At 40.8% G+C, this 27,630-nt stretch overlaps 1 protein-coding gene and 1 pseudogene across 2 annotated transcripts in view; one reads left to right on the top strand and one right to left on the bottom strand.

The window, feature by feature from the left end:
- Positions 1–27,630, bottom strand: part of AGBL1 (AGBL carboxypeptidase 1) — a 783,161-nt gene that overhangs the window by 564,525 nt on the left and 191,006 nt on the right. For both annotated transcript variants that reach the window (XM_067696096.1, XM_067696105.1), the window contains exons 14-17: positions 26,766–26,914; positions 25,414–25,501; positions 15,873–16,017; positions 3,652–3,805 (exon numbers count right to left, since the gene is read on the bottom strand). In XM_067696096.1, the coding sequence (XP_067552197.1) occupies positions 3,652–3,805; positions 15,873–16,017; positions 25,414–25,501; positions 26,766–26,914 (536 nt within the window). The remainder of the gene's footprint in view (positions 1–3,651; positions 3,806–15,872; positions 16,018–25,413; positions 25,502–26,765; positions 26,915–27,630) is intronic.
- Positions 18,249–19,533, top strand: LOC137201759 (calpain small subunit 1 pseudogene; annotated as a pseudogene).

Raw genomic sequence — 27,630 nt, 5'->3', positions numbered from 1 at the left:
GGAGAAGACTCAAATCAACAGAATTAGAAATGAAAAAGGAGAACAACTGACACTGCAGAAATACAAAGGATCATGAGAGATTACTACAAGCAACTATATGCCAATAAAATGGACAACCTGGAAGAAATGGACAAATTCTTAGAAAAGTACAACCTTCCAACTGAACCAGGAAGAAACAGAAAATATAAATAGATCAATCACAAGCAGTGAAATGGAAACTGGGATTAAAAATTTTCCAACAAAAAAAAGAACAGGTCCAGAGGCTTCACAGGCAAATTCTATCAAACACTGAGAAAAGAGTTAACACCTATCCTTCTCAAACTCTTCCAAAATATAGCAGAGGGAGGAACACCCCAAACTCATCTATGAGGCCACCATCACCCTGACACCAAAACGGGACAAAGATGTCGCTAAAAAGAAAACTGCAGGCCAATATCACTGATGAATATAGATGTAAATATCCTCAACAAAATACTAGCAAATAGAATCCAACAGCACATTGAAAGGATCATACACCATGATCAAGTGGGGTTTATCCCAGGAATGCAAGGATTCTTCAATATGCAAATCAATCAATGTGATACACCATATTAATACACTAAAGGGTAACAACCATGGGATCATCTCAATAGATGCAGAAAAAGCTTTTGACAAAAATCAACACCTATTTATGATAAAAGCTCTCCAGAAAGTAGGCATAGAGGGAACCTACCTCAACATAATACAGGCCATATATGACAATCCCACAGCCAACATTGTCCTCAATTGTGAAAAACTGAAACCATTTCCTCTAAAATCAGGAAGAAGACAAGGTTGCCCATTCTCACCTCTATTATTCAACTAGTTTTGGAAGTTTTAGCCACGGCAATCAGAGAAGAAAAAAAAAAAGGAATCCAAATCATAAAAGAAGAAGTAAAATTGTCACTGTTTGCAGATGACATGATACTATACATAGAGAATCCTAAAGATGTTACCAGAAAACTACTAGAGCTAATCAATGAATTTGGTAAAGTAGCAGGATACAAAATAACTGCACAGAAATCTCTCTCATCCCTATACACTAATGATGAAAAATCTGACAGAGAAATTAAGGAAACACTCCCATTTACCACTGCAACAAAAAGAATAAAATATCTAGGAATAAACCTACCTAAGGAGACAAAAGACCTGTATGCAGAAAACTATAAGACACCGATGAAAGAAATTAAAGATGATACAAACAGATGGACAGATATACCATGTTCTTGGATTGGAAGAATCAACATTGTGAAAAAGCCTATACTACACAAAGCAATCTACAGATTCAATGCAATCCCTATCAAATTAGCAATGGCATTTTTCAGAGAACAAGAACAAAAAATTTCACAATTTGTATGGAAACACAAAAAACTCCGAATAGCCAAAGCAATCTTGAGAAAGAAAAACGGAGCTGGTGGAATCAGGCTTCCTGACTTCAGACTATACTACAAAGCTACAGGTATCAAGACAGTATGGTACTGGCACAAAAACAGAAATATAGATCAATGGAACAGGATAGAAATCCCAGAGATAAACCTACACACATATGGTCACCTTATCTTTGATAAAGGAGGCAAGAATATACAATGGACAAAAGACAGCCTCTTCAATAACTGGTGTTGGGAAAACTGTAAAAGAATGAAATTAGAACACTCCCTAACATGGATACAAAAATAAAGTCAAAATGGATTAAAGACCTAAATGTAAGGCCAGACACTGTAGAACTCTTAGAGGATTCCATAGGTAGAACACTGTGTGACATAAATCACAGCAAGATTCTTTTTGACCTGCCTCCTAGAGAAATTTAAATAAAGACAAAAATAAACAAATGGGACCTAATGAAACTTAAAAGTTTTTGCACAGCAAAGGAAACCATAAACTAGACGAAAAGACAACCCTCAGAATGGGAGAAAATATTTGCAAACGAAGCAACTGACAAAGGATTAATCTCCAAAATATGTAGCTCATGCAGCTCAATACCAAAAAACAAACAAGCCAATCCAAAAGTGGGCAGAAGATCTAAATAGACATTTCTCCAAAGAAGATATATAGATTGTCAACAAAAACATGAAAGGATGCTCAACATCACTAATCATTAGAGAAATGCCAATCAAAACTACCATGAGGTATCACCTCACACAGGTCAGAATGGTCATCATCAAAAAATCTACAAACAATAAATACTGGAGAGGGTGTGGAGAAAAGGGAACCCTGTTGCACTGTTGGTAGGAATATAAATTGATACAGCCACTGTGGAGAACAGTATGGAGGTTCCGTAAAAAACTAAAAATAGAACTACCATATGATCCAGCAATCCCACTACTGGGTATATACCAAGAATACCATAATTCAAAAAGAGACATGTACCACAATGTTCATTGCAGCACTATTTACAACAGCCAGGACATGGAAGCAACCTAAGTGTCCATCAACATATGAATGGATAAAGAAGATGTGGTACATATATACAATGGAATATTACTCATCCATAAAAGGAAACAAAATTGCACTATTTGTAGTGAGGTGGATGGACTGCGAGTCTGTCATACAGAGTGAAGTAAGCCAGAAAGAGAAAAACAAGTACCGTATGCTAATACATATATCTGGAATCAAAAAAAAAAAAAAAAAGAAAAAAAACCATGGTTCTGATGAACCTAGGGGCAGGACAGGAATAAAGACACAGACGTAGAGAATGGATTTGAGGACACGGGGAGGGGGAAGGGTAAGCTGGGACGAAGTGAGAGAGTAGCATTGTCATATATATACTACGAAATGTAAAATAGATAGCTAGTGGGAACCAGCTGCATAGCACAGGATGATCAGCTCTGTGCTTTGGGACCACCTAGAGGGGTGGGATAGGGAGGGTGCGGTGAGATGCAAGTGGGAAGGTATATGGTGATATATGTATACATATAGCTGATTCACTTTGTTATACAGCAGAAACTAACACAACATTGTAAAGCAATTTTACCCCAATAAAGATATTTAAAAAAAAGAAAAAGCTGGTTGGTTACAAGCAAATCACATTTGTGCTCAGGACTCTAATATTAAATGGGCATTCATGTGTCTGTGAGAGTGTGTCTGTGTGTGTGTGTGTGTGTGTGTATGCCTGTGTGTTTTGGGTTGGTTTTACAGTTCTTGGCTAGAGCCTCCTCCACACTGTCAGCTCTTCTGATCCAAACTGTAACCCAAGTCATCAAGGGAATTCTTCAGCCAGTGCTCCAACCCTCAACTGCCTTCCTTTCCTAACCTTGACTGACCGTGAGTGTAGTATAACGAGAGTAAGCATGGTGAGAAAAGTCCCTGGATTAGAAGTCACAAAATGTGATTCATTTTCCAGTCCTGGTTCTGTTTTAGCAGAAGTGACCGTCACTTGTAAACTGCTCTCAATTCCAACAAGTCATTTCATCTTTCTGACAATTTGCAATTTATTGTTTTCTCCCTTTGATAACAGAGCAACATGAATATTTACCCTATTGTCATATCAAGAAGAGTTGGGTTTCTATAAAGGTAGACCAGTCCCCAGCACTTTATGGAGCTTCTGATCTCCAAGGGACAGAGTGCTTCCAAGACTCCGAAGACCCCCACCCTCACCACCAAATCTTCAAAGAAGAGGGTCTGCCATTTACTCACGGAGCTGCTCCAGGTGGCCAGCGCTGTTAGACTCGGGCATGGCAGTGATGGTCACCAATGGACATGAATTCCCTCCTAGCGTCTGGCAGAGAACCTCCTGACGGAAGTAGACCTGCTTGGGGTTCACGCTTTTTTCCAGAACGTCAAGGTGAGTCTGGAGCAGAGATGAAACAGAAGTGTATATTAAAATTTTTTGATAATAACAATAGGTGAAAGCAGCAACAAAGCTTATATTCATCTAACTCCTTATAGTTTAGAAGTAGTTTTTGGGGTTTTTTTTGCGGCACGTGGGCCTCTCAGTGTTGCAGCCCCTCCTGTTGCGGAGCACAGGCTCCGGACGCGCAGGCTCAGCGGCCATGGCTCACGGGCCTAGCCACTCCGCGGCATGTGGGATCTTCCCGGACCGGGGCACGAACCCATGTCCCCTGCATCAGCAGGCGGACTCTCAACCACTGCGCCACCAGGGAAGCCCCTAGAAGTATTTTTGTTAACCTAATCTGCCTGACCGTGGGCATTAAGTGATTTAAAAGGGGTGCTCTTCCTATTCCCCGGAAGAAGTTCAGCGAGGCTGAACAGGAAGCATCATGCCTGCCTGTGTCTGCACACTAGAATATCTGTTTTCAAGTTGCACTGAAAGCAAAAGAGCAGGGGAAGACAACATCCTTTCCATGACAGTTGCATGTAAAGAATGCTGTAACCATGAAGACAGAGTACATGCAGGACACTCGGGAACATGAGACAGAGCTTCAGCAGTGCAGATTACTTTAGAATCAAGCAATATAAGGAGAGTTAGGAGCATATTGAAGGAAAATAGAAAGCAACTGATCCAGGGAGAATGCTAAGCGAAGAGAACCACTAACTGGTAGCAACTGATTGGCCCTACCCTACCTTCCCATTTAAACACTCATTTAAAATGCAGAAAGATACCTAAATGGGGTAACCATTGAAAATAGGGTTCTTGGTCAACAATCTTTAAGACCTCTGAAGATACTTTCAATAACCCAAACAGTGGAATTAGTCATAAAGATGTTAAGAGACTGCCTCCCAACCACACTGCATACCCTAACAACAGGGACACGGTGACTTCAGTAACCAGTGAAAGGGAAGCGGTCCTTCTCCAACACAAGAACGTCAGTGCACACAATCGTCCTTCCAGCTAAAGATCAAATAGGTATTAACACATTCAAATAGGTATTAAGAGGGCCGAGGAAAAACTGCCCACCTTGTTATTTAACAAATAACATGTCTGCTAGACAAATGAAACAAACATGACTCCTATGAAAATATTTATAAAAGATTCATAATATATCTTATGAAACATGGAGTAATGCCTTCAAAAGGTAGAGGAAGTGCTTATGTGTGAAAAAGACTTACTACAGAGGTGCTAGGCAGAATAATGGCTCCCCCAAAGATGTCCATGCCCTAATCTTCAGACCCTGTCAATATGTTACCTTACATGGCAAAAGGGACTTCACAGATATGTTTAAGACTGAGGTCTATTTGAGGTGGCCGGATTATCCTGCATTAACCAGTTGGGGCCAATCTAATCAAAAGTACTTGAAAGCAGAGAACATTCCCCAGCCACAAAGGACCAGAACCACATGCAAAGGACTCAGCCTGCCATGCTGCGGGGTAAAGGGGCAAAAAGTTGAGGAATGCGGTGTCCTCTAAAAGCTGGAAAAGCCAAGGAAATAGATTCTCCTCCACCATCCTCCAGAAGGAACACAGCCCCAATACCTTGATTTTTGCCCAGTGATTTTTATCCATGTTGAACTTCTCACCAAAAGAGCTGTAAGTTAATTTTTTTAATTGTTTAAGCTACCAAATTTGTGATAATTTGTTACCGCAGCAATAGAAAACCAATACACTGGGAAATAAGAGAAAGAATTTCCTAAGTTAAGTAAAAATCTTAGCATCTGGGGAGGAATAGACTAAAATCTACTTGTACTCTATGGAAACATTTGACTTACAAGGAAAACGAAAAAGTTCCAAGGAAAGAAAAGATTACCAGATGATTCTGTGGCCTTTCCTATAGCTTCAGGGATACCTGAAAATTTGACCCTGAATCATATCCTCCTTGCAACTGAGATCCCAAATCATCTGCCTCCACAAAGCCTGTTTCCTAGATTAATATGAATTTATTATTCCCTGTCTGCATCAACACAAGTTTAATGTCCTAGGAAACTCTTGCCCAGGAAAATAGAAATTACAAATAAATTTTTCATAAATTTATTATTTTTCAGGAACATCTCATCAACTCTTCAATAGAAGGTATCAATGACTTGATCCAAGACCCTTTGAACCCCTCTCCTCAAGTTTCTTGCCTTACTGTCCACCAATCTTTACCCATTATATCATGATCTTTACCCAATGCTAATCAAGCCCCTTCATTAAAATACCTGAACTTAACAAAACTTTAAAGTCTTAATAAATACTCCAGCTTTGCCCTTCCCCCTTTGAGACACTATCAAGATTCTTTCACATTCTCCTTTATCAAATATATTAGTTTCCTATCACTTCTCTAACAAATTACCACAAATTTGGTAGATGAAGACAACACGAGTTTATTGTATTACAGTTCCAGAGGTCAAAAGTCCAAAATGGGTTTTACTGTGCAAAACTCAAGGTCTTGGCATGACTGTGCTCCTTCTGGAGGCTCTATAAGGTAATTCATTTCCTTGCCTTTTCCAGCTTCTGGAGGTCAGCTGCTTTCCTTATCCCATGGTGTCTTTCTCCACATTCAAAGCCAGCAATCGCATCACTCCTACCCTGGCTTCCGTGGTCAAATCTCCTTCTCTGACTCTGACTCTTTTGTCTCACTCGTTCATGGCTAAGGACCCTTGTGATTACATTGGACCCAGTCTAATAGTTCAACATAATCTCCCCATCTCAAGAGGCTTAACTTAATCACATCTGCAAAGTCCTTTGTGCCACATAAAGTAACATCCTCACAGGTTCCAGGGATTAGAATATGAACATCTTGGGGTGGGTGGTGGGCATTATTCTATGTAACACACCAAGGTACGCAATACACTTAGGTCTGTGTTAGAAACAGGTTGTTCTGGTGGTATTTCTTGGAGCCCGCATTTGACACAATACTAAGAAAAGGAATTAGAAGGATCATGGCTACCCCAGGTTCAAGATGAGATTCAGCTAAGGCCCATTTATCTGACCAAACCTTTGTATTTCAGTCTTCTGATTGTCTGTCAAGTGCTAATGAATGCCATGCATTGTTGTGATGCACCAGCACTAGAGATTAGGTGGTAGTCTCACACCCCTGAGGAGACAAGGAGGCTAACTAATGGTATACACACAAACACAAAGGCCCTGCTTAGAGTTTGAAAGTACAGAGGACTATAATCGAGTAAACCTATAACCAGCCAAGGTTTTGCTCATGAGTTTCTGCTCATATATGCTCAGTTAGGCAAGAGCTCAGAAAACATATCATCCTTATCTTAACTGACAATAATAACTTGAAGACAAATTTCAGCTGCCCCAAATCAAACTAAAGAATGATATCAAAGGACAGTTCAGTTAAACAAGTTTTGTCCAAATGACCATTGGAGAACACAGTCACTACATAATACAAACATAAAAAATAATTTTTTAGGGAGAAAACACATATTATCAAATGTTAATCTCATCATCTGGTTCTAAAACGAAAGTAAAAAGAAATGTGTAAGTAAGGAATAAAGTAAAACAAAATACCAACTTTTCAACTTACATGAACACAGTATTATTTAATTCTGGAAAATGGAAAGGCAGAATAGCAAGATGACTAGGACGGCAGGCTCTTGAGTCAGGCTGCCTGGGTTCCAAGTTTGGTTGCGGATTCTAGAAGAGTCGTGTGAATTCTGTACTTAACCTCTTTGTAACTCAGTTTTCTCATCTTTAAAATGTGTATAAAATGGCATTACCTATGTCATTCTATGATTGCTATAATTTAGCGGTTTATTGTGTATGAGAAGTGCCTGTCATACAGGAAACACTCAATTTTAGCTGTTATTTTTTATGAGGAAATGTAGGTTCAAATTTTTTTTTAAGAACTAAAAGGGAAACACTAGTAGAATTATAAACATTGTAGAAAAAAAATCAAAGAAAATATGGTCACTCCATGTTGCATAAAAGAGAAAGAAAGAAAGAGAGAAAGGGAAGGAAGGAAAGAAGGAAGGAAGGTAGGAAGGAAAGAAGGGAGGGATGGGGGAAGGGGGAGAGAAAAAAAGAAAGAAAAGCAGTGAAGCATGGAAAATAGCACAAATCCAAAATGACACAAGTAACACCAAAAATTGTCTTGAGTATAAATAGGTTAAACAGCCTTATTAAATGACAAAAACTTTCAGATTAGTTTTTTCAAAATCCCACTGCCTATTGTATATAAAAGGAACTTTCAAAGAGAATTAAAAAAAGACCCATGATGTGTATGAAAAACACTCCTAAATTATCTTCTTGTTCTGTTTGCCTCCACTAAAATATTTTAAAGAGAAATATTGAAACTAAATGGTTAAGTAAACATAAATTAAAGCAGGCCTGGCAATAGTGATATATGACAAAGTCATATTCAAGACCACGTGCATTAAATGGGATTTAAAAATCTTATTTCGATAAAGGGCACAATTCACAATGAACATAAAAAACTCATAACTCTTAAGAATCAAATAACACAGAACTGAAATGTACAGCCCAAAAATGGCAAAGGGAAATAATTGTACTAAGAGTGGGAGGCTTTAAAACAGTACCTCAGTCTTGAATAAATCAATTGCAAAAAAAAATGATATAGAGTATCTGAACAATATTGTTTTTTATAGATATATGTCAAGCTGTCTTTACAGAGAGCATCCTTTATTTTTTTCTCAAACATTCAGGGAACTATAACAAAAATTAATCATATGCAGGACTATAAAGAATATTCACTGAAAGTTTTTTAAAAAGCAGATATTATACAAGCCACATTTTCTGACAATAATTGAATGAAATTAGACTTAAGTAAAAATGGTTTTAAAAACAGGAAAAATAAAACCATTAAGGAATAGAAAAACATCCTCCTAAAAGAAGCTCATGAAAGAAATTCATATATTAGAAAGAAAATAAATATTAAATCAGTGTAATTAAAGCACTGATGGAAGATGTGTCCATCTGGCATCCCAGGAGAGAAGGCACAGGACAAGAATGAAAATGATCCCATCAGAATATCGGCCCGTCTCAGCCACGCTGGTAAAAGGAAATTCCAGCACCCTCATAGAGAGGCAAGATCACCCTGGATTTAGATGATACTCTGTGATAGTAAACAAATTATTTTAATCACTTTCATACATTTCTGGGTGAAAGTTGCTCCCAATATTAATTATTGAAATCTGAACTGAGTAGACTCTGCCTCACAATTACTATCAAGATACCAGGCCCCCAAACTAGGAAATCAATACCCTTTCCTGAAGCATTTCCCAGAATGTAATCTTCAGGATGTTATTAAGTGCTGGGGTATAGAGGGGTGGAGATTCACAGCCAAGGCACCTTGAATATGGTGAATTAAAGAAAATGAAAACATTTTCATGGCTGCAGAATTGTTCAGATTCTTTAACATGCCAATACACATTTTGAACTCTTAGAAGAAAAACTAGCAAACAGTGTTTCAAGAATTTATGTGACTCTTCAACCCTTTTTCTCTAAAGATCTCAGGATCATGGAGTGTTGTAGAATATGCTTTGGGAAACACTGTCTGCTGAATTGAGGGGTTTTGTTTTGTTTTGTTTGTTTTGTTCTTGCCATCAAAGCTATTTGTTTCACATTTTATTATGGCTACAAGATGTGGGGGAGATGGGGGAGAGATAGAGACCCTTCTCCAGAAAAGTACTGGCCATCATTCTGTGATATCACAAAAGTTACAAACAGGCCGTAGCTCTTCTTGCCAAATCTTGAAAAAAAAAAAATCTAGATTCTATAAATCAGATAAGGGAAGGAGGCTTAGAAGCAGTTTTGTCTGTAGAAGCCATCAAACACAATTAGATACAAAAGAAAAAAGTAAAAAAAAAAAAAAGAAAGAAAAACCATCTTTTGCCCACGTACATTGTCCTTTAAAACAGGGGTCCCCAACCCCAGGGCCATGGACCGCTACCGGTCTGTGGCATGTTAGGAACTGGGCCACACAGCAGGAGGTGAGTGGCAGGGCAAGCCAGCGAAGCTTCATCTGTATTAAAACAGCTCCCTATCGCTTGCATTACAGCCTGAGCTCCACCTCCTGTCAGCATTGTGGTGAGCTGTATAATTATTTCATTATATATTACAATGTAATAATAATAGAAATAAAGTGCACAATAAATGTAATGTGCTTGAATCATCCCAAAACCATCCCCACGCCCCCAGCCCATTGAAAAACTGTCTTCCACGAAACTGGTCCCTGGCGCCAAAAAGGTTGGGGACCACTGCTTTAAAACACTGTCACGTTAACGGGCAATGCTGGAGGAAGCAAAGTTTGAAAGTTTTCTTCTCCTATGAGCTCTTTGTTAACTTTTTATTATGACATTTTTCATGATTACTAATATTACAATTCAACAAACGCCTAATATCTTTTAGCTTAAGCCCATTTTCTGTAATTGTTCATGCAGCCATCTCCCTGTGCCCCTCAATGAAATCTCTGTCCCTTTGACTATTCCACCTGCCACCGAATACATAACACCTCTGCGCTTAGTGCATTATTCTAGCTCCAGTCACACAGACAACTTCCGGAAGTAAACCAATTATAAACTTCTGTTGGTTTGCCTTTTGCGAAAATGTCTTTGTATTGTTCTCCTGAAGATGATTTTTAGGTGAACGCCCCCATCTCAGGTCCAGCAAGGCCATGTCTAATTGGATATTGTTGGGATCACTGATGAGAGAAGCAGGGGTTCTGAATGTGTGTGCCAACAACGAACCGTAATAACAGCCCTGCGGAAGCCACAGGGGTGGGTTTCTTTATAAAAATGGGAATGGGTTCAAGGCAATTATGGAAACCCCCAGAGAGGCTGTCTTAAAAGAAAATCCTACCTACCCATGAAAGACATCCAGCTGATAACTTTGCCTGCAGCCTCATTGGTGTCTCTCGGCAGGAGTCTTCTGCCCCTTCTGCTTTATCAGCTACTCCCTTAAAACTTCCATAAAAGGCTTCACTTGACCTCAGCAGGTTACCCTGCTGGTGGCTACTGAAAAAGTAAGAAGCACTATACACTCAAAAATCGTTCATTTCTCATTGTTATCCCCTAAACTGCTACACTCCCTGTCCCCCCTAATTCAGAAGAAAGCTCACCCCTAAGGAGATGGCCTATTTTATTTGCGTACTGCCTAGTTCTCAGTTGTCACTTAAATACGCTCATCAGAGAATCGAAGGCTTCTCATCACAAGAGAAGAAGAAATGACACCTTTAAGCTAAATAAAACGAGAACATGCTGTAAGCAGGTTCTAATGAGCTTTCTCAAACTGCCCCAGTCTGCCAATACCATTCTCCCTAAGTTATACAGATTGACTTTGAGACTGAGAGAAGTGATTAGTCTCTAGATGTGTATTCACAGATTTGCTGATTAGTGACTTTAATACCCTTTTTCCACTAAAAATAAACCAAGTTATATTGCTGATGATTTGGAAAAGAGAGCAAAGAAAAAATAATTATAATCAACCACCCTAAGAAAACCATCAGTAGATTTTGTATTTATTTCTTTTTGGTCCTTTATTGGGATTTTTTTTTACATAATTTTAATTTTATTATGTATTGTGGAATGGGTATCTTCCAATCCGTCCAACAGAGAAAATAATCACACATCATCATAAAAAAGAGAATAGGGACTTCGCTGGTTGTGCAGCGGTTAATAATCCACCTGCCAGTGCACGGGACATGGGTTTGATCCCTGGTCCGGGAAGATCCCACATGTCGCAGAGCAACTAAGCGTGTGCACTACAACTACTGAGCATGCTCTCTAGAGCCCACGAGCCACAACTACTGAAGCCCGCACGCCTAGAGCCCGTGCTCTGCAACAAGAGAAGCTACCGCAGTGAGAAGCCCGTGCACCACAATGAAGAGTAACCCCCGCTCACTGCAACTAGAGAAAGCCTGTGCGCAGCAACAAAGACCCAATGCAGCCAAAAATATAAATTAATTAATAAAAATAAATTAATTAAAAAAGAGAGAGAATAAGCGTTCTAATGGTCACCACCTAATATTGTTTACTAGTTGTAGGCACTTGGCTAACACTTGTTATGTATCAAGTCGTGTAATCTTGATAACCCGTAGAATAACCACTTCAATGGTTCCAATTTTACAGATGTGAAAACTGAGGCTGAAAGAAGTTAAATAGCTTGCCCATGACTACATTGCAAGACAACACAGAGCTTAGACCCAAATCCAGGCCTGTCTGCTCCAAAACTTGTTCTTACATTGTGCTCAAAACCCTGGAATTCAGGGGTTCCTGTGGTCAGTGACTTCACCATCCACACACACCTCAGCTCCTCCAGAATGGCTCTTTGTGTTCAACTCCTCAACATCAGGACCCTTTACTGGTGCCTGTTCTTTCTTTTGGCCCATACAAAGATAGGTGTCTGTCTATTGATTAAGTGACAACACTGATTTATGACTTGCTCATTGCATCTTTGATCCATCACATGTAAGTCGATATTTCCTACTTGACACATTTTAAACGTGAGCCCTTTATAAGAGGTTGTGAATATGGCATTCTAATTGTCAATTTTTTCTTTTTCTCTCCCTCTCTCCCCCTCCCCTCCCTTACTCTCCCCACAGTACACTCCATTTTATCTCTAAAGATGATGGTGGTAGCATCTACCACAGTGGGTATATGCGTCTGGTGAAAACCCTACTCTACCCTTCAAAAGCCTTAAGCTCTCCCAACACATGTACCCTACTTCTGATCACTTTTCTTATCTCTTGCCAACTCATGCAGTTGTAAGTTCTCAGTGAGGTCCCATTTTCTTACTCTCTAAAATATCCATCAGAAACTCTCTTGGGGCGCCATTTTCAACCAATACTCCTGGCTACCTAGGGGCAATCCAGAACATAATCCAAGTACTTTAACAAGTATTACTAACAACACTTTAACAATCATTGCAGTTACTGACACCTTGAGATGGATGATTAAATAGAACTCCTTTTGCAATAATTACAATAATATTGTATTTCTTTCTTTCAGCTTTATTTTAATACTATAATTTGGACAATTATCCAACAGAGTTCCTGGCAAGCATCTGGAAGACATCAATTTGAAAGATCCAAATACTAATTCCCTTATTACAAGAGAAGAATAAAACTTTTAAGGTTGCAAAATTATATTCATGTTGAAAAACCTCCAAAATACATGTCCTCTGCTATAAAAATGTCTATAATTAGTGAGTGTAATCCATATTATAAGTGATTTACAAAACTGTGAATTCCACATAGAAATATATTTTCCACCCCTCAGCACAACCCCCAAGTAACATCCAGTTAATTCTGCCCTTGGGGTACCATTCACATTTATCACTGATCTGTTGGAAGAAAACTGTTTCTCCTTAGGACATGTCCAAAAATAAAAATGACTAGTGTGCATTACAGAATGTACTTATTTTGTTCATGATGGGAGGAAGAGTTTTTTAAGAGAAGTCACAGAGTCAATTATTGTCTTAAACCTGGAGAAGACAAAGCCCATTACTGGAAATGTAAAACCTAAAATTGAGTATATATATTTTTTACTTCAAGTAACAAATCGTCTTTCTTATTCTGTTCTATTCATTTAAAAGAAATGAAAAGCTACCCTTTTCCTGTCTCTCTTTCTCATTAACTCTCCTCTTCCTAGTGGGAAGAGGTTCAGTCAATAGGCAAAGTAACAAGCCAATAAGCATCAATGAACAAGACCTCTCTCTTCCTCTCATTGAGATCAAGTGATGGTGGGGTCTTCTTTTCTTGAATTTTTGTCCCCCCTCAATATGAAATTATCCCCAACTTGACCTCAGTGGCTCCTAAACTATTTGTTGATTGTAAACTTTAGACCTTGTGCTTTAGTCTGACAAGAGTACTGAGTGGTCCCAAAGACAAAAGCTATGACATACAGCAGTTACTGCAATGGCAGCCCACTTTTATACGTGCATATAATCATCAGATTGTGTGATTATATAACCTCGAATGGTTGAGTTCAAGTCATCAACCCAAGATTTTTGTCTATAACTCTGGGTGCTATGGATGTGGTTCAGGTGAGAAGAGTGTTGTTCCCCAAACATGATCCCATTTTTATTCCAAGATGCTTTGATGGGTCCTTGCTAAGTGCCTACAAGCTGATTCAAAGTCTGAAATTCAAAGTAAGAAGCCAGATGTAGTCAAGGCCAGCTGAAGGAGTTTCAGACTTTCTATTCAGACAGGAATAGATGTCAAAGGGCAGTACTCTGTTCCCCGCTTGGCCACTAGCTAAATGTGAGATTTCTAGGCTTCAGTTTTTGCATCTATAAATGATAAAGGTGAATTAGACAATTCCCCAAGCCCCTTTGTATTCTAAACTTTTATACTAATTGCCACTGAGAAGCTCCAGGAGGTCAAAGATATTCTAACAAGGGTAAAGAATACTGTCCTGGAACCATGGATCATCCCCCCGCCCCCGACGGAAAAGGCAAACCCTCATTCAAAAAGGAATCCCCTTCCCCAGTAGACTTTTCATGTGCAGGGTTTCACAGGCCAGACAATAAGAACAGCTGTTGAAGGGGATCATGAATCTTGCCTGTTGTAAGTCCCTAAAGGCAATGAGCACGTTTTAAAACAAACCTGCCTTGTTACAGCAAAGCTCGTGATGCACATTTCTTGGATTAAGTTCTTGAGATCTCTAAGTGCAGTACGCAAATAATACTAGTTGGATATCTTTTGCAATCTGGGAAATAGTAAAAAGAATCTCTCTTTAGGCAAACCAACATATGGAGAGAAGGGCAGATGTACTTTTATGAGGCAGTTAGCCAAGTGGTTTAAGGTATGCCTTCTCAATGGAGAAAAAATTGTATTTATACTTGAACATTCCTTCTCAGGGGAAAGATGTTCTTGGTTATCATCTTTTCCAACCCCTTATCACAGACTCGCAATGAAAATGCTCATCCTTCAGGCTAAGTGATATATCCATTTGCTTACACACATATTATTATAAATATGCTAATAACATTTTGCATTAATGCAGAGGGTGACAGTATTTTATAAGAGATACTTTAGGGTTTTCCCTGGTGGCGCAGTGGTTGAGAGTCCACCTGCCGATGCAGGGGACACGGGTTCGTGCCCCGGTCCGGGAAGATCCCACATGCCGCGGAGCGGCTGGGCCCGTGAGCCATGGCCGCTGGGCCTGCGCGTCCGGAGCCTGTGCTCCGCAACGGGAGAGGCCACAACGGTGAGAGGCCCGCGTATAGCAATAAATAAATAAATAAATAAATAAAAAGAGATACTTTAGCTCATTAATCCTCAGGATATCCGTGAAATAGCTAGGGGAAAGGGATGGTTTGCCAACTTTTTCAAATGACAGGAAACTGCATGGTTTAAGCAGTTTGCTCAGATTGGTCAAATGAGCCCTGTGCAGGGCCTGATAGGACATCGGAATGCAGACTTCGAGTTTGGACAGGTTGACACTACCCTCCTCTCATAAAAAGATTGTGACCCTCATTTGCAGTGAGTCAATGCTTTATTGTTCCACCCTTCTTGTCTGCCCTAGATCCTTCTAACAGCCTCCAGCCCATGGCCGTGGGAACCACTGGAAATGGGGAAGCAGGTGTCAGGTGAACTCAGGGAGCTTTTCCAAGCTTCACCTCCTCAGCCTCTGCTTCACTCCTCTCAATGCGTCCATGTCCTTTAAATCTGCATCTCAGCTGACCTGCATGGTTTTACCCCATTTCAACGGAATGATCTCACTCCAATCTCATTTCTCCTTGCTTAATTTGAAGGCTTTTTAAAGATAGAGCCCCTAAGAAATGTCCCCCTGCCCTCCACCTCCCACACTCAACCTGCAGACGAAGAGCACTATACGCCACTGAGGCCTCCAGAATGTCACTGGTCATGACCTCAGCCTCGAACTCTTGTCCAAGGAAGGAAAAGGGACAAACAGAAAGCCACCAAGTTAGTGACAACAAACCCTGGCTCCCTTGGAAGGCTGAAGTCCCCACCAGGATGACAGGGTCTCCTGAATGTTTCCAGGAAAACCTCAGAGAGCCCCTTCAGTTGGGCCGCCATAAGGCTGTAGAGAGGAAGTTACCATGAGGGCAGTGTAGGTGTAGGGATAGTGGTAGGCCAGGTAGCAGACATCCTCGGCATGCGGGAAGGTGACGGCAAAGGTGAGGGTGTAATAGCACTTCCCAGACTCTGCCCCTGTGATGGCTGCGCTCTGGCGATAATGATTTCTACAAGAGAAAGGAGACGAGACGAGAATGAGGGAAAGCTGGGGAAAACAGTCATTTAGGGTTCGAGATGCCATAAACCTTTGGTGTTATATACTAGCAAAACGTCCTTCACTTGAAACACCTGGTGAGCAAAATTTAGAAAACGGAGAAATAGAGAAGTGAGCTTACTGCCAGGTCATGAGCCCAAATCACCCAACACCTGGGCTAATCCATCTGTCTCCTAATTGTGGCATCTATGCCACAGGCCTTTCCTTGCTGTGTCTGAAAATGAAGGCTATAGAGTCACTGAACTAGAAAACAGAGGAAAATGTGAATAATTCTGTTCTTCCTGGGATTTTATTATAGACATATATTTTATTACCCAAATCTGGGTTCCTCAACCCCTCCCTCTCTCTAGATAACAGAGTCCAGCTCCTCCTTTCCTTTCTGCCTGCCAGCTGGTTTATTAGCAATCACTACTCTATAGAGTTCCAACTCAACACAATGTATGTCATCTTGTTATCACTGTAACAACCCATTGTGTGGATAAAAGAACAAAAGCTTAGAAAAATCCATTTGTCAAAGGTCAAAAGGCTAATAAGTGGCCAATATAGGACTCAAACCCAGATCTGCCCGCAAGGCCTTTGTTCTTTCCACTACACAATACTTTCTTCCCAAAGGAATACATTTGTCACCCCAAATGTGGTTCAGCTTCTTACAGCTTGAGAATGCACATTTTCCTTTGTCAAAGATGAAGAGCCAATGTTGATACTTCAGAGGACAGTATCAAAGTAATTTGCACCCAGAAGTACACTCCAAGCAATATTTTCCCCATTCACTGCCAGTTACACTCCCTCCTTGCCTCCTGATGCAGATATAGCTGTGCAGGCTTTCCTGAGAAAGGTTATCATCAAGGCTGCATTATAATGCAAAATACACCAGGACACCAAAAGATGTAATTTCACCTTTGAACATTTACAATGTTGGCTTTCTTGTCCATTGTGCTTTGGGGTTTCATTGGGGGAAAGGGTGGGGAGAGGGAAGAAATAGCAGATAATTATTCTGTGCGTTCTTGCAAATCTGAAAAATATGGATTATTCTTTTCTGCCTTTTTTGCTACCTTCATGACACCTCCCACCAAAGCAAAAAGATCAAGTGAGCAAGAAAGGAAGAAACAGAAAATCTACTGTCTGGTTTTGTGGTTTTTTTCAATAGTCATAAAACTAAGAATGAGAGTAAGAGAAATTGGTAGTTCCATGGGCTATGACCTATCAGGCTATACATTTCTCTTGTATCAGCTTCTGCCAATATGGCACCCTGGATCCTTGGTCATCCTAGGGAAAGAAGGAAATCCCCAACGATGTACCAGCTTTTCAGCAACCTATTAATAGGACCCATATCCTTTGTGACTACAGGACTAGAAACTTCAAAAAGGCAACTTTTTTTTTTTGTTTTTCCTTGACCGCACTGCTCTGCATGCAGGATATTAGTTCCCTGACCAGGGACTGAACCTGCACCCGCTTCAGTGGAAGCAGAGTCTTAACCACTGGATCACCAGGGAAGTCCCCAAAACGGCATCTTTACCCATGGTGCCATCCGGATCTTGCTACCTAATTGAGTCTATTTTCTCCAGATTTCCCCAAAGTTCTATAGTTTCTCCGGAGCTAAGGCTCTGATTATTAGCAAGTATGTAAAGAAGCAGATGGTTACTCAGAAAGCATGCAAACCACATATGCTCTACCTTTATTCATTCTGATTTCAAGGCTCCACTGCATTCACACATTTAGTTTACACCTAGCTGAACCTAGTCAATTACACCTCTCTTCTAAGTGAAATGAGCCAGTCAACATTTTGGTCAAATGGTCAACATTTTGACAACCAATCAGAATGTGGAATAGAGCTTCACATGCACGAGTGTGAAAACACACACACCACACATATATATTCATGAAGGTAAAAGCAGGTGGAAACATATATCTAGTGCCTTGCCATCCCCAAGTTTTTCCACCTACATGCAGTGGAGACAGAGCCTGCATCTTTCCTCAAGATTAATAAGATGCCCCCGAGGCCTGTGGGGGTGGTCTCATCTGACATGAGCCTTACTTGTTTTTAGGCTTCCCACTGTACTAAGTACACTGAAGTCACATCACAGGCACATTCATCCTAAGCAAATTCTATGCTACACCACCAGCCACCAGAGAGAACAAGAGAAGAGAGTAAAAATAAGAATATGGAAACTAGCTGACCGGCCGACGCGCGAGCGAGGCGGAATCTTGAGTCACAGCCATGTTCCTGGTTAACTCGTTCTTGAAGGGTGGAAAAGGCGGCGGGGGAGGCGGGGGCCTACGGAATGTGCTCGGAGGCCTGCTCAGCCGGCCAGAGGCAGCGGCGGCGGCGTCAGAAGAGAAGGAAGCAATGGCGGCGGCAGCCGCGGCGGAACTTCCGTACGCATCGTGGGCGGGGTCATTAGCGCCATTAGTGATGCGGCTGCGCAGTACAACCCAGAGCCTCCGCCCCCTCGCACCCATTACTCCAACATCGAGGCCAATGAGAGTGAGAAGGCCCGGCAGTTCCGGAGGCTCTTTGCCCAGCTGACTGGAGAGGACATGGAGGTCAGTGCCACAGAACTCGTGAACATTCTCAACAAAGTCGTGACCCGACATCCTGATCTGAAGACCGATGGTTTTGGCACTGACACATGTCGCAGCATGGTGGCTGTTATGGATAGTGACACGACCGGCAAGCTGGGCTTCGAGGAATTCACGTACTTGTGGAACAACATCAAAAAGTGGCAGGCCATATACAAACAGTTTGACATTGACCGTTCAGGGACCATTGGCAGCAGTGAACTCCCAGGGGCCTTTGAGGCAGCAGAATTCCGCCTGAATGAGCATCTCTACAACATGATCATCCGACGCTACTCAGATGAGGGAGGGAACATGGACTTTGACAACTTCATCAGCTGCCTGGTAAGACTGGATGCCATGTTCCGTGTCTTCAAATCTCTTGACAAAGATGGCACTGGACAAATCCAGGTGAACACCCAGGAGTGGCTTCAGCTGACCATGTATTCCTGAACGGGAGTCCCAGACCTGCCCCCTCATCACCTCGCTGTAGGAGTCACCTTGGACTCTTCGGTCTCCCCCAGGGTTGATCCTGTTTGCAGTCACATCTTCATGGCTCCTGCTGACCCACAGGCCTTTCTGTTCTCCTAGCCCTTGGCACCCGGATTCTCAGTCAACAGCCAGGGCCCAACGTGCTTCAACACACCCTGCCCCAGCACACCCATCTCACATCTACTCCATAACCCCTCTCTTGCATCTGTGCCAAGCCCAACGTTTGTGTTACTTGCACACCCCAAGGGCCCTTCTCTCAGTTCTGGATCACTCCAGTCGCTACACACCCTGGCACACCCATTCAGTTACCACCCAGGCAGCTGAACTCCAGGCCATAACAGGCCACATGCCCCAGTGTCTTTGTCTGTATTCTGCTCCCAGCCTGCCAGGCCCAGGAGGAAATAAATTCACCCTAGTTGCTGCTCTCTCTGAAAAAAAAAAAAAAGACTATGAAATTCCCATCCCTAGGCTCTTTCCACCATTCAAACCAAAACTGGACGCCAGGCAGGGAACAGCTACAGTGAAATGGAGAGAGAAATAAAATAGAATAATTTTTAGCTTTTGAGCTTCTGTGGACCAAGGTTCTAGTGATTTAAGGAAAGTTTAGAATGGTAGTTTGGGCTATAAAATCTACCTCCTCACCCTCCCAAAACACACACACACACACACACACACACACACACACACCCTGTTGTACACACACCCTTGCTGTAGCTTCATGGGCAAGATTGTCGTGGGCAAGACTAAAAGCTCCCCACTAATAATCCAGCCCTCTTCAGGATGGTTGCTGATGGCTGGAATTTCAGAAAATGAAAATCACCTCATTTAGGATGAGTTTCAGCTAAAGGAGATTCACTTGCAACCCTAATCCAGGGTCTAAACTGTAGGTGAAACTAAAGCAAACGTCAGGCTTCCCCACTGGAGTCTCCTGGTGGCTGCATTGTAGTGGGAGAGTCCCGGAGATGACTCCACCTCTAGCAAAGGTTTCCTCTTCAGAAACCTTTAAACTTTCCCAAGTTCACCTTCTTCAAAGTAAAGTGTTCCGTAAATCTCCAAAGTGAAACACTTGGCTTGCTACAATTAGATCTGTCCATGATAAAGTGAGATCCTATCAAGTTCTTTTTGTTTTCCCAATTATGAACATACTGAGGGATGTTTGCAAGGCAGTAACATTCATCCTTTATATTTCAAATGGTTCCCATGTTCTTCCTTTGTATAGAAATGCTTTCCTTCTTCCTCATTTAGCCAACTCTTCTTCCTCCTTCAAGACTCAACGCAAGTGTTTCCTCTTTCAGGAAGTCTTCCCCAATATCCACCCTTTTACATAATTCTTATCACATGGTGCCTCTCCCTCACTGCCCATGCTTTATGTCAGGGATTATGCTTATTTGTCTGTATATCTTCACGCTTGGGCACAGTACCTGGACTTAGCAGCTGTTCAGCTAAGGCCTGTAGAATAAATGGACCTAAGACTCTAGAAGTAATAATTAGAATACTTGGCATATCTTATCTCTAATCCTAATTATATCCTTTCAAGGTATTATTATGCACACTCTACAGACTGGGAAAATTGAGATGTTAAGTGTCTTGAGGAACTCCACACAACAAGCACAATAAACAGGATTCAACCCTAGGTGTGGGCTTACCCCAAAAGCAAGATTATTCTTCATTTTATCACCTGTCTCATAAGAATGGATAAAAGGACAAGAGGTCTTTTGGTTCAATTCAGCAAGTAAGAATTTGAAGTTTCAGTTTTCATAAATCAGAGATACCTATATACCTGAAGTCTAAAATAACAGAAGGAATGTAAAATAGTCCAGATGATAGCTAGTGAGAAAATTATTCATACCACTATGATTCTTTATGTCACTGGTATTTGATGCCACTAAGAAGCTTCTACTAATTACTAATAATTGCTAACACTCACTGAACATCCACTATGCACCAGACACTGTTGTAAGATTTCCATGTGCTTTATCTCATTTCACTTCATCCTCAGCACAGATTTATCAGGTAGATACCATTATTATCCCCTTTTACTGATGAGGAATCTGAAGTTGAGAGAGGCTGGAATAATTTGTCCCAAGGTCACATCATTAATGAGTGGTAGAAGTTTCACTCCAGAAACTTTCTCTCCTTGGTCTGCTCTTCTTGGTGGAGAAGAAGCCTGGTGAAAACCAAGTGTGCTCTCAAATATGCCAGATCCTAGATGCATGCTGGGTCAAAGATGATATGGATAGTTCAGCCATTCCACAGTTAAAAGGCTCCCCTTTGCTTTTCCATTCCCTGAACACTTTATCCTCGGAAGGGTCTGCACTTTTAAAATCATAAAGCTTTCAATGAAGCAAGGAGCAAAGTACACAAATGCATGGTTATGAACTCAGTCTCCTTCCATTTGTACGTTAAAACATGCTGGGAAGTCATTTTTTTTTATTTTATCTTTGGGAAGTATTTTTTTTTTCTGTGTGTGCATGAAAGAAGCAAATGCCAAGATAGAGAGTGAATTAGATAACCTTATAATGACGATGGCTCTGTTTAACATGGGAGCATCATTTCACTTAACAGGATCTAATAAGGCAGGGCAGTCAAGTCACCAGGCTGCCCTGTGTCTGCAGAGTTTCTAATATTCTGTATAGCACCAAATCTCTCTCCTGAGATCCCTGGGAAGGATGCATGATGGCAGAGCTCTTGTATGACATTCATCTTCATGAGTGAGCTGTTCCATCTCCTCTCACGAGCAGAGATAAATGTCAGAAGAGATCAGCTGTTGTGTATTACATGGCCACTCTGAGCATGCAGCTTCCCTCCCTCTGCCCTTCAGCACCAAAATTACTTTAGACCAGAGCTGGGAGAAAATTCAAAAAGGTGTGAGGCTGTGTACATTAGAGGGAGAAGCAGACCGCAGGGAAGTAAATAAAGCAGGAACTAAAACAGTCCCTGCTTGCTTTTACAAGAGGCATGGAAAAATAAGCCTGCCCAATTCTGTTCTTCCCTCTGGAGGATCCCTTTTGATTTTCTGGCTTAGGGATCTGCCAGGTGGGTGGGCAAGGGGGTGGGATGGTGGGGGAGGAGGTACCCCAGGGGAGGGGCAAGAAGGTCAGATCTGCTGAACACAGGGAGAAGATATTAGGATTTCTCTTTAAATTTATTATGATCTAATAAGGAAGAAAGAAAGTTGTCTAAGGTTTAATATGGGGATGGACAACGCTGCCCTTATGCTGTCCAAGTCAAGCTACTATGATGAATAATTATAAAACAAGCTAGATTACACTATAGCAGTCTTATCCATTCTTCTCTGTTGTTTTCCAGGGCTGGAATATGAAAAATGCATTACATTTTATATCTATGGTTTTCATATGTCAGGTAGTTTAGTATCGACTGCTGTACAGTAGGCTTCCTGAGGGAGGGATGAGAATAGCTCACCATCTCTCTCATTCTTTAGATTTTAGCTTCTGGCAAGGTATTTAAACTTGCAGAAGCCTTCTCTAGTGGATCTACAGATTATATTATCTAAATTAAACTAAACCCTGCAATATAGATAATTAGTTTTTTCTAAATTCTGCTTGGAATTCAGAGATGGATAATAATATTACATTTTAAACACAAATGACCGAGAAAATGAAAGAACTGACGTGACCTACCTCCTACCTTAATATTAGCTCTTTCTCAAGAATTCTTATTTGTGTAAAAATTATCTAATTAGATTGGAGAAGTTAACCACAATTTTTCAAAATTAGCCAAAAGGCAATTTACAACTATATTTTTCATGGTAAACCTTAAGGGTATAGGATGCCCCGAGTTACCAATAGTAAAAAATATATATAACAATTTTACATTTAAAATTTAAAGATTTAAACTTAAAATTATTTTTCTCATCTTTTCCCCATGTCTTAAAATTCTAAACTTTCTGCATGTTTTCTGGTATGCATAATATATTAGTATAGTAGGGCGTGTATAATTGATTTTTTAAAATTATGAACAATTCTATATTTAAATTACATGCATTAGTATATCTTATCAAAATAGTCTGGAGCTCACTTTCTAAGTGATGATGCTCGGACCCACAAAGCAGTCAGCCCACCTCCTTAACTGATCACTGTTGCTATCACTTTTTGAAGGAAATGGATATCCCATTCTTTCTGAGTACTCTTTTCTTTCACCCTCCCATAGATATACTCAGGTACCATGGCTCATGGTTCTCTCCACAATAAGCACCCTGGCACCCCCTTTAGAACATGGTACTAAATATAAGAATGTAATAGAAATAAGACTTCTGAGTTCCTGATGACATATTGGAGACAAAGAAATAGGAGGTAAAGTTCTCCCAAATTAATACATTAGAGAGCATAAAGTCAGGGATGAAGCCACAAAACCTTCAAAAGCAGATCAACTCAAAGATTGTGATGGGTAAAAGAGAGAAATAAATACATTGTATAATCTAAGGCATTCTATGGTAGGGAAAGGCACTCTGATTTGCAGTTGAATAGAGACACACATAACGTATCTATCTTGTTGTTAGATCACATTATTGGAAATATGTTAACACAATGAGGTGAACTGGTGTAAAACAAACTATGTTATAATGTAGCAGTCTTATCCATTCATCTCTGTTGTATTCATGGCTGGAAGATGAAAAATGAATTACATTACACATTCATGGTTTTCATGTTACCCCTCTGTTACTCTTTAATCACATAACAATTGTCTTGTTAATGAATCTAAAAGCTATTAACACTAACATTGTCATTCTTCAGGCCAAGCCTCCGCTTTGGGATGTTTGATTTCTTCCTTTTCCTCTTGGCAGATTCTAAATCCCCTTAAGCCCATGCCTGATCCCCCATCTCCAAGGAAGCAGCCTCCAGGGAGAGCTATTCCCCCCCTCTTCCCCCAGAGGATGCTGAATGTTATGTTTATCCAATCTCTTACTAACTTCCAGATCCAAGCCCACTGCAAGCTGGGTCTTTCATGTTTATTTAGAATTACTATTTCTCAAGGACACTAAAAGTTATTCTTGACACACCAAAGTCCAAATTTATGCTTCCATTATTTTCCCCTACAGCTGTGGCCCCTGTCACCTTGAGATGATTTTAGTCTCAATCTCTTTGGACCATAAGAGGATCCTGAGAGTCTGTAGATAGGTGGGTCAGAAAGTCATTGCTATGGAAAACCAACAATATTGTATGGCTTTGCTATTGTTCTGAAGAATATAATGAAAATACTACCCAGGTCCATATTCTAATACATCCAAGACTAAAGACTGCTGACTCTTTCATTACAAACTGTTAGCCCATCTCTGTGCTTTATAGACTATCCTTACTTCTATGGTGATGATTGCCCTTGTGTCTGATAGAGCAACAAGATTCTTGACCTTCTTATCTGTCAATGCTCCTGTCCTTACAGTCTCAAAAGCCAAGAGGCATAAGCATTTTTACGCTTTCTTTTTGATATTTGCAACTATCCTGAACTCAAGAATGCCTGATAATATTTTTAGGGGCCTCCTGTAATCTCAGCAAGAGATATAAATTACTTTATCCAAGAAAATAAGTACTAGCCTATCAGTTTTTTATAAGCAACCAGCAACAAGCTAATAATTAGCTACATAGTTTCTACCTGTCCACACTCCCTATCCTTTTTTTGTCTTATGAATTTGTATTTTATTTTCTAGCAAAGGAAAATGCACAAATAAGCAAATCATGGGTCTGCAGTGCATGCATCTATTTTATCAAAATATATGGATAATTCAAATTTCATTACAACTTTACAGGATACATTGATAAAAGTGGCTACTGATCAAGAGTTGAAAATGAATTCTGAAAATACGTTTCTCTTCTATTTTTTTCCAAAATTTATCTTTCTGTGGAAGAACAGTTACTTAAGTATATTTCTCACATATTCATGTTTATCTGCTTTGGAAAACTGAAGCATGGGATGGATAAGAATAAGTTAGAATATCTCACACTTTTTGTTCACTGGGACCAATGGAAACAGGAAAAGAACTGAAGCTTGATGCACTAATCATAGGTTGAGTCTATATAATAATATCCAACAGTAAGGTCTAAAGGTTTTAAGGTGTTTAAATAAGAATAGGTGACTTTTCAGAAAATCAAAAGATATTTCTTGAGGTCTACTGTGGGTGCCATTTAACACGCTTAGGCTTCTGAAGGACAGAGCGTTTGCCACTGGAAGAGTGACAAGTACAGCAGACAAGCACAGATTGCTCAGGTTTATAAGATTAACATGGAGAAGCAGGAAATTGAGAGAGAACAGAAGAGCAAAGGAAGCTAACAACACTCTAACTTACTTGTAATAACAGATTTCATAGCCTGTCCGTACCCAGGCAGGTCTGCCAAGAAGAGCCTCCTTCACAGAATACAGAGTTGGCTGCATCCCTACACAAAATAAAGGCAGGATTAATCCATTAGGTCAGGGGGCGGGGAATAGAAAAGGAGAGCTGCGGTAGGTTGAATAATGGCCCTCAAAGATACCCAGGTCTTAATCCATGGAAGCTGTATATTAACCTTATATGACAAAAGGGACTTTGTAGATATGATTAAATTAAGTACCTTGAGATGGGGAGATTATCCTGGTGGGCCCTAAATTCAATCACACATGTCTTTCCAAGAGGGAGGTAGAGAGAGGTTTGACTACAGAGGAAAAGCAATGTGGCCAAAGCAGAGAGATTTGAAGACGTTATGCAGCTGACTTTGAAGATGGAGGAAAGGGCCATGAGCCACAGAATGTGAGGAACATACCTCTAAAAGCTGGAAAAGGAAAGGAAACAAATAATCCCCTAGAATGTCCAGAGGAAGCATGGACTTTCCAACACCTTGACTTAAGACCAGTGAAACTGATTGGGGACTTGTGGACTCCAGAACTGTAAGAGAATATATTTGTCTTCTTTGAAGCCACAAAATGTGTGACAATTTGTTACAGCTGCTGCGTCAAGTGAATACAAGAGTCAAGGCTCACCTTTTCTCTTTCTATACCAGCAAGAGTCTATTTAATCAGTACAAAATAGAGGTAATGTCCTATGCTCGGACCTGGAGCTACGGGGAATACTTTTTCCTTACTCAGAGCCACTAATACATTAGTATGTGAGCCAGCAATAACATGCAGAATTTCCCATTTCTAGAAACATTCAAAATAAATATGGGCTACTAGTCAGTCATTGTCCCTTGAACACCCCCTCTAAAATTGCCACAGGTATTCAGGAGAATTTAAACTTTCTCCAGAGTTTTCTGAGAGTGTAAATCGGTGTTGTCCAATGGAATTGTGCCATTTGCCTGTCTGTGACAAATATCAACAGATCAGTACATTTGCTCCTATGGGATTTAGGAGGTGGAGAGAAGGAATAAATGAGAGGGCTCACTGGCCTCAAAAAGTTGAAGGTGGGTCAAGGGAGGCAGGAAGCGGTGGAAAGTTATGTGAGGTATTAACATTTCATAGCAGAGGGAGAGTTTCAAGCTTCCCCTCCCATAGCAGCAATTTACCGTAGGTTGGCGGCCATCTTGCGATACCTGGCAACCAAAACGTGTCAGTCCAACTTCAAACCCTTTGCAACCCAAGCAGGGCTTCTGATAATAATTCAAGCACTCAAAAGTGACATCATTTTTGGTGTTATTGAGAAAGTCTCTATTTCCCAAGAGCTCATACCGTAATTGAACTGGCTGTTGGCCTTCTCACAGTTGATAATGTTGAAGCGATAAGGGACCGCCTCCCTCATACCGCTCACCTTGAAGTAGAACCACTGCTGGTGCTGTGTGCTATTCACATCAGCATTGATCAGTAAGTCGTACTCCAACCTGCAAAGTCAGAAGCAAGATCAGAGGGTTAAAAGCCTTTAAGAGAACTTCCAACACTGAGAAATCTACACATCTCAGGTTCTGGATGATAGATGTAAAATCCAGGATCTTGGTTAGCTGGTAAGTTATAGTTATCATCCTTATCTCACAATATTGGACAGAGGCTTTGGAAATTTAAGGAGGGGGGAGCAGTGTCTTGGTATTAGAAGAGTCAGTTATACAATTATAGCCTATCTTTTTATGAAATGGTAATGCAGTTTCTGTCCAGCTGGAAAAATGCAAGTGTGCTCTATCCCGGAGAAAATGTGATCACATCTGGTTGGATATGCCATTACCATTTGATGTTAGACATGACTTTTGAGCATCAGTCTCCTCAAATGAAAAATAGAAACAGTGTCTAGGGACTTCCCTGGTGGCACAGTGGTTAAGAATCTGCCTGCCAATGCAGGGGACATGGGTTCGAGCCCTGGTCGGGGAAGATCCCACATGCCACAGAACAACTAAGACCATGCGCCACAACTACTGAGCCTGTGCTCTAGAGCCTGCGAGCCACAACTACTGAGCCTGCGAGCCACAACTATCAAGCCCGTGCGCCTAGAGCCCATGCTCCACAACAAAGAGAAGCCACCGCAATGAGAAACCCGCAAACTGAAATGAAGTGTAGCCCCCACTGGCCACAACTAGAGAAAGCCCGCACGCAGCAACAAAGACCCAAC

Source organism: Pseudorca crassidens, chromosome 1 (assembly GCF_039906515.1).
Source record: "Pseudorca crassidens isolate mPseCra1 chromosome 1, mPseCra1.hap1, whole genome shotgun sequence".
NCBI lineage: Eukaryota > Metazoa > Chordata > Mammalia > Artiodactyla > Delphinidae > Pseudorca > Pseudorca crassidens.
This window is presented reverse-complemented; position numbering and strand designations above follow the sequence as displayed.